Source organism: Cornus florida, unplaced genomic scaffold (assembly GCF_030987335.1).
Source record: "Cornus florida cultivar Cherokee Brave unplaced genomic scaffold, ASM3098733v1 CherokeeBrave_3.0.0_Hap2_Chr01, whole genome shotgun sequence".
NCBI classification, from domain to species: domain Eukaryota; kingdom Viridiplantae; phylum Streptophyta; class Magnoliopsida; order Cornales; family Cornaceae; genus Cornus; species Cornus florida.
This window is the reverse complement of record NW_026775571.1, coordinates 95,241,786-95,259,626: the sequence shown is the minus strand read 5'-3', so window position 1 is coordinate 95,259,626 and position 17,841 is coordinate 95,241,786. Positions and strand designations below refer to the sequence as shown.

Sequence of the window (17,841 nt, the reverse complement as noted above, 5' to 3'; positions counted from 1 at the left end):
TCGTAAAACAATTTGATTCTGATTTTAAAAGTTATACAACCGTTGCTTATAGTTTAATTCCAATTAGGGTTCAAAAGAAATGAACCAAACCGAACTCTCACTTACAAATATATATGTATTATTACACTTGCATAATATAACCATACACTACAATATAACTTTGAGGCGTTTTAAAAATTGTGTGCAAAGCGAATTATATGAATGAGCATGAACACTGCGCAATGCAAATACTAGTAATTTTTACAGATATTGGACAAGTCGAGACAATTATTTACCACACCCCACCATAATAAGATGATGATCTTGCATACATAAATATATGGTACAAAAGTAAATTTGAAACTAACCAAACTAAAAGCTGATCATCAGAGTACAATGAATGAAGGATCAAGAGAGATTAATAAAGTTTAATGGTGTTGAGTCTCCACCAGGACCGAATTAATTAATTATTCAAAGAGTAAATATAAGAAGTCACAAATACGACTAATTTTATACTAATAGAATATCTGATATCATCGTGACATTATGAATATTAATAATCATGATGATGTTTAACCTAACTCAAAATCATTTTTCTTACTAGCAAGATTGATTTTGAGCCTATAAACATAAAATCAAGCACACGTACAATAGTGGTTCATAACAAGCTAAGTGACATTGTATTTTGGACTAAGGAAACATAGTCCAAGAAGATGGTGGCATCCAAATTGAAGCCGATGACCAAAACTCTGGAAAAAAAAGTGGGCCCTAGATAGAGCAACTCGGCAGACAAATTTTTTAGAATTCAAAGATAGCTAGTACTTAGTAGCATTTCAACTGAAAAGTAATACTTGCATAACGACCAACCATATTATTAGTATTATGTAAGTCAATAACCTAGAGCATTATTATGATCCTATGAAGTACAAATATAGATACAAGACATGGATACGACATGATGCGAATATGGTGACACAACAAATTTTAAAAAAATAAGACACAAACGCGGTGGGGATACGCCTAAAAAATAATATATATTCAAAATTTACAATACCATAAATCTAACCTCCCCAAAAAAATACTGCAATAAAAGAAATACTTCAATTAATTAAGAATAAAATAAAGTTATCAACAACTTTACGGTTTACATTTTACACACATTCACAAATATAATTATTCTGATTTCTCTCTGTTTTCCTTGTTACAATCTAAAAGTTTATTTAATTTCAGTACTGAGATGAATGAATCAAAGAAAAAAATAAACATAATGGAATCATAAAATTTAATAAAAGTAGAAGTTCAGAATCTCAGACAAAAGAGTCAAATGAGTTAAACTTATAAAATTACATTAGGTACCCCATTTTTTAAAAAAAAAATTACAAAATATACCCCGCCATGTTCGATACTTGTCCTCTGCATGTCCCCGGCGTGTCCCAACCGTGTTCACCCTGTGTCCAATAAAAAATAATTTATGTACACTTCATAGAAGTGTCGGACACATTTCGGACACTGGTACGAGACCCCTAGGAGAGGTGTCCGTACTTCATAGTTCTGATCCTATAAGTTATATTCATGAGAATAATTAATAATGCCTTTTTTTTTTTTTTTTTTTTTTTTTTTTTTTGGCATTATAAGAAGCATAATGTGACAAAATTAACATAGCACAATTACCTTCTTTTGTTTTTGTTGGTAAATATATGCTTCATGTGACATTTAAGATATAACAAACCTTATACTAATATGTCATGAGATAATTAACAATATGTTAAGAAATCATTAATTAAATATGCAACTCTATATTTAATTAAATATGCAAAATAAAGCAATAAAATAATAATAATAATAAATAAAGAACTTTGACCGAGGCTAGTATTGGATACTATGTGGTGTGTCCGTGTACCAACAAGTTAAAACGTGTTAAAGAGTGGCCAAGTTTGAATTTATAAAGTGCCACTACTACTTCTAACTACTAATATAGTTAGGGTGAGTAGGGATCGTCCCAAGGGAAAGGAATCAATATTGATATGGAAACAACGTTGGACTAGTATGTTGAGTGATCAAAGATGATTGGTGATTGTTTAATTAACTACAATACAATTAAAGATTAATGTTAGTAAAAGAGCAATCTAGAAAGTAGGGAAAAGATATAGGAGAGAGATCTTGGGACTTAGAGGTCACCGCTAAATATTACCTTTCTAGACACTCAATGTGTAATGAATGAAGGGAAATATATGTTTTAATACTAATATGTGTGATTGATTGATCAACAAGCATGGATGACTGATTAAGTATACATTGTCTAGACAACCTACTGAATATCACAATATATCAAATTAAGCAATTATTCATTCCTTTAAACTCACAATCAAAACACATTAACAAGGTAGAGAATTATACTACTTGCATTCATAAGCATAGAACATTAAATAACATGTATGGATTGTCCTCCCATCTAAGAAAGTAAGGCAACAACACTACAACTAAGCTAGGGACATGAAAATCAAACTAATTAAACTAAGATAGAGGCACAATCCATCAAGGAATGAGTATGAACCATTAAACAAACAACAAGAGTATTCCATTAAAGCACCATGCCTTGACAATCTCTAGATTCATAGCACCAACACACATAGACATGCATCAATAACACAAAACCAAGAGATAAACACATGAACATATATTCTAGCATACATAGACATATGAATAGAATGAAATGATCAATTGGAAGTATTAAACAACACAAATCATTGTAGAAACAAGATTCATATATAAATCAAATGTCAAGACAAGAATTACAACATAAATCCCCTCAAAATACAAAATATCAAGATCTAGAAGGCATGCTTAGGGCTAACTCTAGCCCCAAGAAGATGTTTAGCCACTTATTGATGTAGTCATCCAACCCTCAATGACCATCTCTATGGTAGGAATAATCTTCTTCTTGATGGAAACCCTAAATGAATGGAAGAACTCCCAAATGATGTATATCTCTTTAATCTCTAGACTCCTCCATCCTTTCTCTCCAAGATTGTGTATATCTCTAAGATTGTATATGTATAAAATGGCTCAAAATCCTTATATAGGTAGCTCAAATGTCATACCCAATGGTCAGGTCTCGTGCACTAGGGTCCCTTTAATGATTGCACCACGAGCCATCTTTTAATGAGCTTAACTCTGTTTTTTTTCGAACTTGAGGGGGTTCGATCGATCGAAGTCTGGTGAGATCGATCGAACCATGGTGGCGCCTTTTTGGAATAAACACAAATCTAAGATTTTTTCGGGATATTTTGGAAAAAAGACAAAAGTGGTAGGTGGGGATAAGATCAAAGAAGTTCGATCAATCGAAAGGATGTTGGATCAATCGAAGATGAAAATTCTTGGGGATAAGGACAAGAGGCTCGATCCATCTTGATAAGGCTGGATCGATCACTGTGAGATCGATCGAAGATTTGTTTGATCGATCAAAACTTGCTGTTTTCCACCACTTTGCTTCCACTTTGTTCCTTTCTTCCATTTAGTTTGAGATTGCTTCTTTTATCCTTTAATTTGGCTGAATTGACTTATTTTGGGGATAAGTGCATGAAAAGGACAATAACACGAAATTAGTCTAAAATGAAAAAAATAAGGTAGATAAAGGTCCTAGAATACTCGAGCTTAAGGGGTTTAAATACACGCTTTTCAGTGCTCATCACTATATTCTTAAGACAGATTCACCTCGCTATGGTGCTAACGGACTCAGTGGCGTATATCTCCCAAGATACATCGGTCTACATCCACCAATAGCAGCACTACAAACTCGTGGATACAACGAACCTTCTCTGTATAATACTTTCTCTGACTCAAAAATGCATCTATACTATATAAATACTGAATTGGGTGCAATCCGAACCAAATAGTTCGGACCAATCTTAATATGGCTCGATAAAATTGGATTAGGGTCTAAATGGTTCGGACCACTTAACCTATGGTTTGAACTCACTTGGGTTGGGTTCAAGTCTAGAGAGGGAGATAGAAGAAAATGAAAATGAATGATTTGTAAATAATCTAAAGGGGGGTATTTATAGGCAACAAGGTGCCTTTTCGGGTGGGTGTGTCTCTTCATCATAAGACATAACCATATATATATATATATGTCTCTTTACACTAGACACATCCACTCCAATTGGTTGCAATGGTTCACATGGTGTCTGTTCACCAATAGACACATCCACTCCAATAAGTTGTAATGGTTCACATGAATAGTTATGTCTGTTGATTTTGAGTTGCAACCCTTTAGAAACAGATGCAACTCTTTGAAAAATAGACGCAACCCTTTAGAAATAGATGCAACCCTTTAGAAAAAAACTAACTTTTAATTTAAATTCAAAAACCAACCACCCATTTAAATAAGCCCAGCCCAAAATTAAAGGCCCAATCCAAGATTACATTTAGTAAAAAGAATAATTAGACTTTACAATTGGGCCCAAGGCCAAGCCCAAATTTGGCTTATTTAAATTTCAATTGGTTTTAACATTTTTTTCATGTGGGACAAACACTTCCCACATTTTGCATACCCATTTAGGCTTATCAAAACACCACACTTTGGAGCTAATTTCTCATTCACCCGGAAACGGGTTTGAGAAAGTAAATATACCATGTTCATCTCCTTGCGGAGAGAAACGTGCTCGTTTAGAGATTCGCAAAAAATGATTAGCGGAATCTATTCCAAATCTCATCCAAAGTTTATATTTTTAATGCCCCCGTTTCCAACAATCCCCCACATGAATGGAAATTTGCGTAAAATGCAAAAGATGATCATGCAGACACTAGAGAGAGTATAGTCGAAAAGTTACTGCATCAGGATAGGTAGCTTTTGGCTTTGAACCTTCCCTAGTGTATTGCTATCGGAATTACTTGTTAACCAGTAAACGCGATGTCTTGAACTGTTCAGCCGTTTGTGTAAACTAAGACAATAGCAAACACACAGTATCTTTCCTCACAAAGTTGGTTCTCATTGTTGTGTTCATTTTGGCCTAAACAACTCCTGGTATTTAATAAGTGCTCCAGAAAACTTAGCTTTTATAGTTCTCATAGAGCGGCCCCACTTCACACTCATATAGGTGACTTCTTATTAAGAGTATTCTACCATACCCCACTTGAATTTTTAAGGTATAAGAGTCATTAAAAGCGTAGCTTATCCTAATCCTCATTGTAGGTAGCATTGTCTCATCATAGAAATGGGCAGAAGATTTATATCTTCCCAGTACTTCTGGTGAGTCACTTAGAATTTCTGTTGTCTCTTTAAACCTAGATCTTGGGATCTCCAGTCAACTAGGTTGGTTTCCATTAAGGTGACTCGTTAGCTTTAGGCTTTTAATCCCATTCCCTTCGATAATCTGTACAATTACTCTCTAGTACAACCCTCAATTTTATTTATGGCCACAAGGTTGTGTTTAGAAATATTACACTCTGCAGAGATTTATCCAGGTGAGAGCAACTGTATACTTTATGCCCTAAAATGACTTATTGTTAGTAATATCATTTTCTTTAGTGGCAAAGGTGTAGATTTACTTTGAAATGTCCTCTAGGTGAAGTCTAATGACTTTCTTGTTTGATTTATTCAAAATTTCTAACTTTGAGTTATATTAAGAACATATAACTACACTTTTAATATAAAAGACATATCCACTCTTGGATTTGAAGTCTTTAATATCCCATATCCAGATTGCATCACTGCTACACCTCCAATTTAGTTAGATACCTCGATCTATGCAATATTTGATTTAGGGTGTATCTTAACTACCCAATATATTGTTTTCAGTGATTCGATCCTGGATTGAAAATGTACAATTAAACACAGTTATTAAGATGCCTTGCAATCTCAACCAATGATATACTTTGACTAGTATTTATATTTAAGATTTACGTCTACAAAAGTTAGCTAAACTTTTGTTATCATAGCTAGTATTATCTCAATCTCACTCTATTGAGAATATACTATATTATCAGAGGTTAAATCTTTCATATCAAATATACTAATTAGTATATCATTAATTTTTTTAAGGCATACAATGACTTATACATCACATTTATGTCATTGTATTGGTACCATCTTTAATCCACTCAAGGACTTATAAGCTTACACACTTTACTTTTCAACTAGAACAAATAACTCAGCTCTTCCGCTGAAAAAAGAACTATTCTAGTTGTTCTATAATATTTTCCGCATAGGAAACAATGTGCACTATTGTTATAATACTATAAATGATTTTTAGTTCTATCTAAAATCTCTTAGGATTATGTGATGAGCGCTGAAAAGTGCGCATTTTAACCCCTTAAGCTTAGGTATTCTAGGACCTTTATTTATCTTATTTTCCTGCTTTAGATTGATTTCGTATTATTTCCATTTTCAGGTACTTATCCCTAAAATAAGCTAACTCAGCCAAATAAGAGCAGAAATGAAGCAATTCTAGGATGGGTCAAAGAAATGAGCAAAGTAGAGCAAAAGGAAGCAAAGGGTGGAATTTCAACAACTTCGATCGATCTCAAGAAAAGTTCGATTGATCCAACTTTCATCGATCTCAGCACTTCAAGATAAATCCAGGCCAAGATGTCATTTTCAGAGAACCCAAAAGTTCGATCGATCCAACATCAATCTCTGATCAATCGAACCTTCTTGTCCTTATCCACATGCCAGGTCTTATCCAGACTGTACCACCCTACTAACCACTTTTGTCCTTTTTCCGAAAATATCTTTAAAATATCTTAGATTTACTTTTATCCAAAAAGGCGCCGCCATAGAGGATCGATCCAGCTTCAGTTCGATAGATCTCAGCCATGTTTGATCAATCTCACCTCAAGTTCGATCGATCGAACTTCCCAAATCCCGAGAAAATCCAAATTCCAGCTCATTACAAGTTGTCTCATATCCAATCATTGGGGAATATTTGGTGTACGAGCCCAGCTCATTTGGGGTGATTTTTGACCTATCTATATAAGGAATATGAGCCAGTTTTTGAGGAGAGTTTTTTTAGACACACATACTTAGAGAGAAAATACTTAGTGAGGAAGCAAAGAAGAGGAGGAGGCTAGAGACACTATTGGAGACTCTTCATTAACCAAGGAGCAGATTTCTTCTATGGAGCTTGCCCTTGAGGGTTGGAGGACATCATCCATGAGTGGCTAGACATCCTCTTGGGGCTAGAGTTAGCCCTAAGCATGCTTTCTATATCCTGATTTATGTATTTTTGAGGGGATTTGTATTGTGATACATGTTTTGACACTTATATATATATATATATATATATATATATATATCTTGTTTATTCAATGATTTGTATGGTTTAATGCATCGAATTGATCATTTCATTCTATCCATATGTCTATGTATGCTGATTAGATATTCATGTGTTTATCTCTATTTCTTATGCTATTGATGCATGTCTATATGTATTAATGTTATAGATCTAGAGATTGTCAAGAATAGTGCTTAATGGAATGTTCTTGTGGTTTATTTGATGGTTCATACTCATTTCTTGATGGATTGTGCCTCTCCCTTAGTTTAATTAGTTTAATTTCATGTCATTAGCTTAATTGTAGTGTAGTGGTAGTTTAGATGTTAAATGGGAGGACAATCCATGCTTGTTGTTTGATGTTCCATACTTATGAATGCAAGTGACATATTTCTCTAACCTTGTGATGTGTTTGGATTGGAAGCTTAAAGAAGGGATTAATGACTTAATTTGATATGTTGTGCTATCCACCATGTTGTTTAAACAATATATGTTTAATTTGTTATACATGCTTGTTGGAACAACCACGCATACACACCTTATTGCAATACATATTTTTTTCCTCATTAATCATTCATTAAAGGTGTAGAAAAGTTATACTTGGTGGTGATCACTAAACCCCAAGATTTCTCTCTCTCTTTTACTCTCTCTATTGCATTATTGTTTACTTTAGTTTAATTTGCATCTAGTGTAATCCAACCAACCAACCACTACTTTGATCACTCGACATACTAACCTTAATTTTGATTCCTCAACCTAGTACGACCCTCACAATCCCTTGGAACGATCCCTTCTCACTCATACTACATAGTATAGGGGTTAAGCGGTTTATAATTTCAAATTATGGTGCCCACTTGACACTAATTTCCAAACTCAAAGTGTTGTGCATCATTTTGTGCACACGTCATGGAAGCCACCATTAAGAGCCCTACATTTATAAGTATTTCTTATCCGATGAGGTAACTCATAGCAAATTTCATCTATGGACAATATGCCTCCACAACTTTGAGATAATCCTGAAATTTTATATATGATATATTTCTTATGGTTTTCCAACTCTTGAAATACCATATATTAAATATTTCACCTCATCTACCTTTCCAAGGTTCTATATTCGCTTCTCAACAAGCATGTATAACAGTCTTTAGTGCATATGTATTCACTTTATGTAATACCCCTAGTTTTCAAAAGGATAAAATGGGAATATAATTTTGAATTATATTGCATTTTTGTTTAATTAGATGACTTATGTGTTTTGGTTTCTTAATTGATTAATGATGAATTTCTTTGTATTATTTGCTTAATTGATTAAGGGTGTATTTATTTTAGTTTAATTGTTTAAATTGAATTTGTTTTAATTTAATTGTTATTTGATTAATCGATGTTTAAATTGACGTGTATTTGGTAGCTTATATTTGGTAGTTTTTATTTGGTAGCTTTTAAAATTTGTTTATTTATTTTCTTTGTTTTATTTACCTCTTTGAATTAGGGTTTTATGTTTTATGTTTTCACGTTGGGTTATGAAGTTAGGTTAGCCGACTTTTAAGTTGTATTGGAATTAGACGTAGGTTTTAAAGAAGTTTATATATATAGAACATTATGTCTGCAAGGGTTTTTGGGTGAGACACCTTTTTCACGTATTAGAAAATAGAGAGGTAAGGGGAAAAATATGAAGGGAAACTGGGAGAGGTTTCCAGTCATGGATTGAAGCTCATGTCAAGGAGGAAGGTAGGGTTTACTGTGAGATAGAACTGAGCAGTAGGAAGGTTGCCGGTAGTCGTCCGTTCGTCGGAAACTCCATAGACGACGTTGTAAGGTTTCAAACCAAAACCTAAAGGCCAGTTTCATTCTATCTCCTTCCTGTAAACTTGTATTCTATGCATTCTATATAGTCTCCAGGAAGTTAATTAAACTTTAAAACGGAATTTTGATGCATGGTAACAGACTTTAAACTGTTTGTATGTTTAGGTGAACTGAAATTGTGTTCCTTGCATAAACTATTTTGTTCGATTTTAAATTTTTGTCAAGCAATGCTTGTTGATATTTGAGGAGTATTTAGGATGGTTGGGACTTAATTGAACCCTAAGAACTTTAAAAAAATTCTGGATGAGAGGGTTGAACTTTGCCTGAAGCGGATAAGGCAAACAGGGGAAGTATAAACTGTTTCGATTATGGTTTATGTTTTTGTCAATTAATTCATACTGGAATTGGAGGAGTTTCTAAGATTGTTAGGACTTAAATTGAACCTTAAAAATCTTTAACAAAAGTGGGATAGAGGACTGAAGCTTTGCCGGAAGCGGAGAAGGCAAATAGAGGAAACGGAGAAGGAAAAACGGAGGCTGAGAGAGTGGAGGAGGCTCCACCCTTCAATGGAGCCGGCTCCATTGAAGTGGAGCAGGCTCCACACTCTTGTAGATGCGGCTCAAAGAGGGTAGAGCAGGCTCCACACTTTTGTGGAGCCGGCTCCTCTTTTGTAAATACCCAGTAAACGTATTTCTTTGACCTTTTCGAGATTTTAGGGCTCCAGTGTTGGTTTAAACTTGGTTGGATGGTTTAAAATGATTCAATTAAGTAGGATAACACCCAAGAATGATTAATTCATACTAGGAACTTGTACATCATGAGATTAAACAAATTAAATTTGCATGCAGTTTACGGCTTGGAAGAATTTAAATTGTTTGTCGTAATGTTTAAGCAAATTAGATGGTGGGGTTTTAAATGTTTAAACACTAACCTATTAAAACCTTTAAACAGTTGGCTTATGCTAGGGTGCTAATCCTAAGGGGCATCATAAGATAGCAACGGGTAATAGTCGTGCTGGCAGGAAGGAAGGAGGACTAAATGGCTAGTTGTCTTAGCAAATTAAAAGAACTGATATAAAAGTGAGTGTTAGGATTTTATGCCAATGATATAAATAACATTTTTCAGTTCCAGGAATATTGGTTATGCTGTGGTTATGGACGTCATGTAATTATAATTAGTAGGTTGCATGCCGACAGGATTTGTAGGAATTTTAGTTGCTAGCCTTGTTTTAGCGGACTAAATGGGCTAGTATGGGAATACTTTTGGGGTTTCATAAAATGTACTCCGTGTAGATTTTTGAGTGTCGTTATCTCAGACACAGGATTTATAGTGAGGATTAAAGGGACATCATGTAATTTAAGCATTATTTGACATACCGTCAAGGATTGTGCAGGGTTTGATTACTAGTTTTGATTTAGCAAATGAACTAAACTAGTATGGAGGTGTTTTTGGCATTCTAGTATAATGTGCTCAGTTATAATTCTATTTATCATTATATTGTGCTATGGATGTTACTTGATGTTCATTTGAATGTGCATCATTTATGGATCATATGCATTATATGCACCGGTATGGGACGGTGGCATATCAGAGATGGATTAGATCAAAAAGCTAAGTCCTACCTTTTCATACATAAGGAATGGATTAACTAAAATAGTTAAATTCTACATGGATTCATGTCCTGTCAACTAAAACAGTTGAACGACATATCGGATGTTTACTTTATATTTTGTTCTGCATTAGGAATGGTAGGGATTTAATTAAAACATTTGAATCCTAAGTAAATGTCGTGTCTTGGCAATGAACAGTTGAGTGGTACTTCATTGGTTTTGGATGGAATTTACATATATATTTATGTTACCACGATATAAGTTTGAGTCTCAGGATCGATGGTTAGGGAGCGTATATGCATTGGGATACATCACTGGCTATGATGGTTTGATGTGTGCCCTGCTAGGTCTGCTAGTCAGGTTGAGACAGGCCTGTAGTCTAGGGAAAGTCCTGTAGTGTAGATATATTTATATTTACGGACTATTTAGATATTGCCGAGCTATCTAGGATGTATCTGCATATCGGGTTTATGTATGGATTGTAATAGGTTGGAACTTGCATGTGGGCCTGACCCACTCTTATTTTTCAGGTGTTCGTCAGTACCAGGCTTAAAGCTTGATCGTGTGGATGCAGATACAGACACTCACTCTTCCGATTACTTATGATTTTATTTCTTATTTTAGTTTTGAATTTTAATTCTGTAAATTTATTTATCGTTTGGGATTATTAGGGGTCCACTAGATGGATTCCTGAGTTGTACGGAATTAAAGGTTTAAATTTTAATAAACTTTTATTTTGGAGGTTTTCGTATTTAGAATTCTTTTCAGCTTATTATTTATTTTCTTTTATTTCGTTTGGTGTTCCTGCTTGTTTACATATTGATTGCCTGGTATCCCTCGGATATATGCTCGAACTTGATCACCCGTGGCTCTAGAATCGAGGGGAATCACACTTTATCTCTAGCTTATTCTTATAATATGTCACTGATGTTATTGTGAATTAATGTTAGCGATATTAATTACAATGGGTTTTAATTAATATTTACTTCTACATCTCTTGTATTTATGAATTGAGTTATTCATGTTAAGGTTCATGTTAAGTCAGTCATATTAACATGTCATAACCTTTCATGTGTCACACATCACATAACTCAATTATTTAAGCAAATAATTATCTTATTATTTAAGCTTTGGATACAATCACCACAGAGTGAGCACTCACTTCTCAGCTATAGTTCGTAGTTAAAAGTGAGTTCATAACTATCATTACTAGCTTAGATTAAGTACATTCTTCTCATATCTCACTACTAGGTTATGATGAGCACCCACTTCTTAGCTATTACCGCTAGCTTGAAGTTAAGTTTGTTTAGCTATCAATTCTAGTAGCTCATACCTTTAGTACACACTTATCTAAGTAGTCTATTTTGGTAGTAGAGTAATTTGTTTTGAAGAATATTCTTCAAAAATTACTACTTTACAAGTAGTATTATTCCCTCCTACATGAGCAAATATGATGTATAGCTCAGATACATCACCCTCATGTTTTTTACTATCAAGTTGAAAGCTAGAACCAACTAATAGTTTTTCATCTTCCTCTTAGGTTCTGTGCACCTCATTAATCATTTTAGCTTATAGCTAAGCTAACTAGTTTGCAACTCAATAACATTTTAGCTTTTAGCTAAATTGTACATTAGAGTTAACTAGCTTGATTTAGCTTATCTCGGTGTACTTGCTTAATGTATCTATAATATTTTTCATTAAACTCTTTCGAGTTATTGAAAAATCTTCTCTTATTTAGCCTATTTACAGCTATACGTATCTTAAACACTAGTATAGATCTTTTTCCTTTGAATATCGGGAGAATTGATATAGTTGGACTGGTCAATATTTGTTTGTTGTATTACATACACAAACCAGTCATGAATTCATACAAATTCAATAATATCTCATATTAAATAAATTATGTTGTAAATTTGAATTACAATGCACATTAAGTAATTCAATTACATAGTTCAATATTATAATATCAAATAAAAGTAAACATTTATAAAAATAATATTGAACTTGCATAACAATATAGTTTCATATTATATCACATGATTAATTTAAGAAAAAAGATTTGTGACTCATTCTCCAATAAACATACTAGAAAATCAGGACCAAAAGATTTAGACGTTCTAACCCTCTTGCTACGTCTAAGCTCATCCTTATTTTCATTGTATGCACAAGAAAATGATATGCAATACTGTTATAAGCATAACCTATCAAATATTTTGTGTAACGATTCACTCCACCACATGGTATGATATTATCAACTTTGGGCCCGAGCCTGCATAATTTTATTCTTGGGTTTTATCCCAGAAGGCCTCATACCAATTGGAGATAACACTACTACATAAAAGCACTTCACATTTTCCTTCCCTAAGTGATGTAGGACTGTACACCTATTGTTCACCCAGTGTGGTAGCCTGTCGGTACCTCTTGCACTCGCCCACGGCACACCCACCCACAATGTTGCCACACTTTAGGTCATACTTTAACTTTCTTAAGAGTAGGAACTGTAACCTTAGCTAGACACCCCCACACTTTTAAGAATTTATAGGAAGGTTTTCGACCTTTCCATAATTCATATGGTGTCACATTAGTTTAAGGTATTTTATTGAGAACATAATTTGAGGAAAGAAAAACTTCCCCTCACAAATTTTAAGTTAAACCAGAATTTATCAATATAGCATTTATCATGATATCATGTTCTGAACAAATATTAGCACAAGTGTGTTGATCTTTTTGCCAAGTTGATTCTCAACCTCATTTTTGTAATGTTTAAAACATTTCTGAGGTTTTATATTTGCTTCATAGCAAATATACATAACAGTATCTTATGCAATCATTGATAAAACTAACAAAGTACCCTTTTTGACCTCTCGTTGATATAAATTTAAGATAATGTAATATACTACATCATATTACAAAATTAAAATAATTCAACCAATATTGAATTATATAAATAATTTAATATTCTTCTTATATAACATGCTCAATTTCATATAATATTGAACACGTCACTACAAGAAGTTAGGATTTTAGTGACAGTCAAAAGTGTCACTAAAAGTCCAAAAACCATCCCTAATGGTCGAATATTTCCGTCACTAATTAGAGCGTCTTAAATGATCTTTATGGACGGTAAAAATGACCGTCACCAAAAACCTTGACTTTTAAAGACGGTATGTACCGTCTTAAATAACACTGTCACTAAAACTTATTAGGGACGGTAATTACCGTCACTAATGAATTATATATTAATGGGGACAATATCTACCTTCCCTAATACATTAATTATTATAATTTTTTTTTTTGGTTCTATTTGCACTCTGGTAGGTGTGTATTTTTTCAACTGTATATAAGAAAATAGAAATCCAAATGTTCAACATAAGACAAGATTGAAATAAATCATTATCATCATAAAATGTTTACAACACATAGATATTCAACCAAACATACCAACTCAAATAAACCATCAACCAAAAGCTGAGCACACATTGTTTACGAAATATTCAACAAAAATGCCCAAATGTCTTGAATATTCAATTGACAATAGAAATGATGCTGACTGCCACTTAAAGATGAATGACAATCACTTCATTAGATAAAGATGACCACTTGAACAACTTGCAACCATGAAGCCATGTCCTAACCCACAAGCATATGTTCCTCTAAAGACCGAGCTACGTATGCATTATCTGCACTTCTTTTTTCCTTAGAATGGCGCCATCAAAACTTAGAGCAGCTTGTAAAGATTTTTCTACCATTTCATCCTGTAAATCAGATAAAACTTCTTAGAATTGAGATAAAAGTGCTGACCAAAACTACTAATCATGTATTAACCTACCAACTAAATAACACTATAATCATGATGAAGAGCTAAATTGAAACATATATGTAAAGGCTAAACTGATCACATCAAGGAAATCAGGGCTGAAAGGACTAAAAAGCAAAACAACTCGGAAATTACCAATACGACCGTTAGGTAATTTTACTATATTAAAACATCAATGCATCAAATTCTAGATTACAAATTCTATTATCATCATTAAGTAAATTCTAAGTGATATAGAATTGATTATTTCACCTATCAAATTATTAATACAAACAAGAACACAAGTATTTAAGTAATTCAGCCAAAACATAGATTACGTCTACAGAGTCAGGCATTTCACTATGATGAAGTGCAAAATGAAATTACAGAGTTCATAATAAATAACCACTGTCCCAGTATACTCCCATAGAATTATGGCTACGTAACAAGTGTGAAAAATATAATAATATCACCCAAAAAATTCAAGTCGGCACATAAAGTTGGGCTAAGGTGTACAATACTCCACACTTTCTGTCAAAGCAAACACACACACACACACACACACAAAAAAAACAGCCTTATTTTGAAACATAAAATGTGGCTGATAAAAAGAGCATTTATCGAAGATTAAACACACACACGAGGCAAAGGTGTCATATACAAAAAAAAGTTTCTCTTGGATGTGTTGCAGCTGAAAGAAATTAAAGCTTGTATAAATTAATTAATTAAATAACTTAAACAGTGGCGTTTTGGAGACGAAATTGTTTCTTAACTAGCTTACTTTCTTTTCTTCCAACCACTCTATAGACATAACAGGACAACTAAAATAAAAACACGAAGAACAGAGACTTACATGACAAATCAGAGAACATTTTTTCAGAAACTATGCAGTTGGGTGAGCATTGAAACAAGTTCATCGCTGGATGGTCGATCCGCAGGCAAATCAGATAGGCATGCAACAGCAATTCTCACTGCCATCAGCATCTCATCTTCTTCTACTTCTTCCCCAAAGATACTTCTATCTAATGCTTCTCAGGCCTCCCCTTCTTGTTGCAGATGCTGAAGCCACCGTCCCAAACTTCCCCCAGTGACTGCTCCCTCAAAGAATGGATCCATTGGGTCTCTACCGGTTAACAGAACACCCAATATAACACCAAAGTTGAAGCTGTCACTCTTATCAGTATACCTATTGTGATCAAACAAATAATCAATTACAATAAGACCATCAACAAAAACATTTTAAGTTTAGAAGTTACATTATTAAAGATACAAAGATAAACATCGGTGTATGCCACATTATTAAAGAAACAAATTAAGATACGCATGGTATACACAATTACAAGCTAATGCTTACAAGGTACAACCCCTTCCAAATTACTGCTGCTCATTAATTTGCACAAGTAAAATCAGTATAAACAAAATTTGGAGAAAACATAATTGTCTTTCTGGCAAGCTTCAATTAACAAGAAGTAACTTTCTCATCTATTAGTGATACGCACACATGAATCTTCATATTCACTTTCAATTGATTGCAAATCAGCCATCAAGCGAAAACCAAATATTCTGAATGAAGCACCTATACAAAACCAAATATTTTAATGAAGTACGTTGATCAAGCAATCAGCAAGTTCTTTATTTAATTGATTAAAATTAGTTTCATTGACATATATGTCCACTTCAAAGGTCACCTTTATAATGGATAATTAATGTAAGTTAAAGGAGCATATATAATGTTAAATATATACTTTTGTCCTTTTACTGGAGATAGGGAATTCATGGCAATGTACTAAAGCAATGACATTCTTACTATAGTTCATTAAAAGGAGGAAATCATACTCTGGAAATATGAATATGAACAATACGAAAGGACTAGGTATAACCTTGAATATCAATGTTACAAAAATTAAAGACGCACTGATTTTCAAAATGAATTGTATTCAATGCTTAGGAAATGCCAAGAAATTTCTAGAAGAATACGAAAACCATGTAAAAAGACTCACAGATTTTCATATAAATATATGACCAGTAGACTTTAAATGAGAAACTTAGCAGTTTAAAATATGAGTCTACAATTTTCAACCAAGAAAACAATTCGATCAGTACAATTTCCAATTTAATTACCAATTCATCACAAATTAAAAGATTAAGTTTGCAATAAACAATATACAACTCGGTAAAATTGAAAGCAAACAGATTATTACTAGAAAAACAAATATGAATGATGCACATCTCAAAAACTTGAAGGTCAATTCATCCTCAACAGCCCAAAAACAAAAACCCACCAACACAAGATACAATTTTCGGCTAAGCCTTACAGACTAGTCACAGTATCTATTATCAAGTCTCAAATTGCGACAAAGTTGATAATCTGCTGGGATTAAATGCAATAGGACTAATCTCTCCTATGAGTTTAGGAACAAAATTAAAAATTTCCTAAAACTCACTTAATATAACAACATACGATGAAGCCAAATTTGTAATCCATCTAACAAATATAGCGAGTTAAAAAAGAGAGTAAATAAAGTGTTGATAACAAAAAAATAAAAATAAAAATAAAAATAAAAATGACATGACAGAGACTTGAAGATATTAAAACACATAAAAATAAAAATGACAGGACAACAAAAATAAAAAAATAAAAATAAAAATAAAAGGAGGAAATACAGAGGGAGAAACGAACAGTATTGCAGAGAAAAGAAATAAAAACAAAATAAAAAATAAGAAGAATGAAAAGGAGAGATGAGAGTTCAGAGAAGAAACGAACAGATGGGTGAGATGTAAGTCCCTGACTTCCCTCAATGATTCAGATGATAAGAACCTGATTCTGTAATTTCTCACTTCAATTGTTAGGCCTTTAGGCAATTTTGAAACCCTGAAAACATGTAATCATATTTTACATCTAAATTAACCACCGAAAGATAAAAAGATTAAAAAAAATAAAACATAGGAAAGAAATAATAGATGGATGAGATCCAAGAGTCAACCCAAAATGAGATTGAAGAAGGATTCAATTAGTACCATGAAGATGTCGAACCCAATCGAATGTGCGTTCTCTGAAACAAAGCCCTAGCAATTGAAAATTCTTTGAAGGACCAGATATGGACGAAGAATAATGAAATGGGTAGTTTGAACACACATTTAATGTTTTGCAAAAAAGTATCCATGGTTCTGACACCGCCACGTGTATCTTCCAGCCAGACAACGCAAAATACAAAATTCTAGCGGCCATATTTTCGGGGGTTTGGTGACGGTATTGGACATACGGTCCCCAATGGCTAAGTATTAGTGACAGTAGAATTTTATTGTCCATACTACTTTTAGGGATAGATTTTTATTGTGTCACCGAAAGACTCTCACTAATAACCTGTTTTTTTTTTGTGTT

The 17,841-nt window shown here is 33.3% G+C and overlaps 1 protein-coding gene across 1 annotated transcript; it reads right to left on the bottom strand.

Moving 5' to 3' along the window:
* Positions 1-14,026: 14,026 nt before the first annotated feature.
* Positions 14,027-17,683, bottom strand: LOC132307416 (uncharacterized). The gene is made up of 4 exons (XM_059805167.1): positions 17,478-17,683; positions 17,224-17,331; positions 15,313-15,645; positions 14,027-14,418 (listed from the first exon to the last, which is right to left on the bottom strand). Exons 1-3 carry the CDS (start codon positions 17,621-17,623, stop codon positions 15,492-15,494), a joined length of 408 nt encoding a protein of 135 aa, XP_059661150.1. The 5' UTR covers positions 17,624-17,683; the 3' UTR covers positions 14,027-14,418; positions 15,313-15,491.
* Between the last annotated feature and the right edge of the window lie 158 nt (positions 17,684-17,841).

Coding starts and splice junctions, on each gene's coding strand:
- LOC132307416 (XM_059805167.1), bottom strand. CDS start 17,623: ATGGATACTTTTTTGCAAAACATTAAATGTGTGTTCAAACTACCCATT. Junction 17,332..17,477: donor TTGGGTTCGACATCTTCATG/GTACTAATTGAA, acceptor ACATGTTTTCAG/GGTTTCAAAATTGCCTAAAG. Junction 15,646..17,223: donor GACTTACATCTCACCCATCT/GTTCGTTTCTTC, acceptor TGATCACAATAG/GTATACTGATAAGAGTGACA.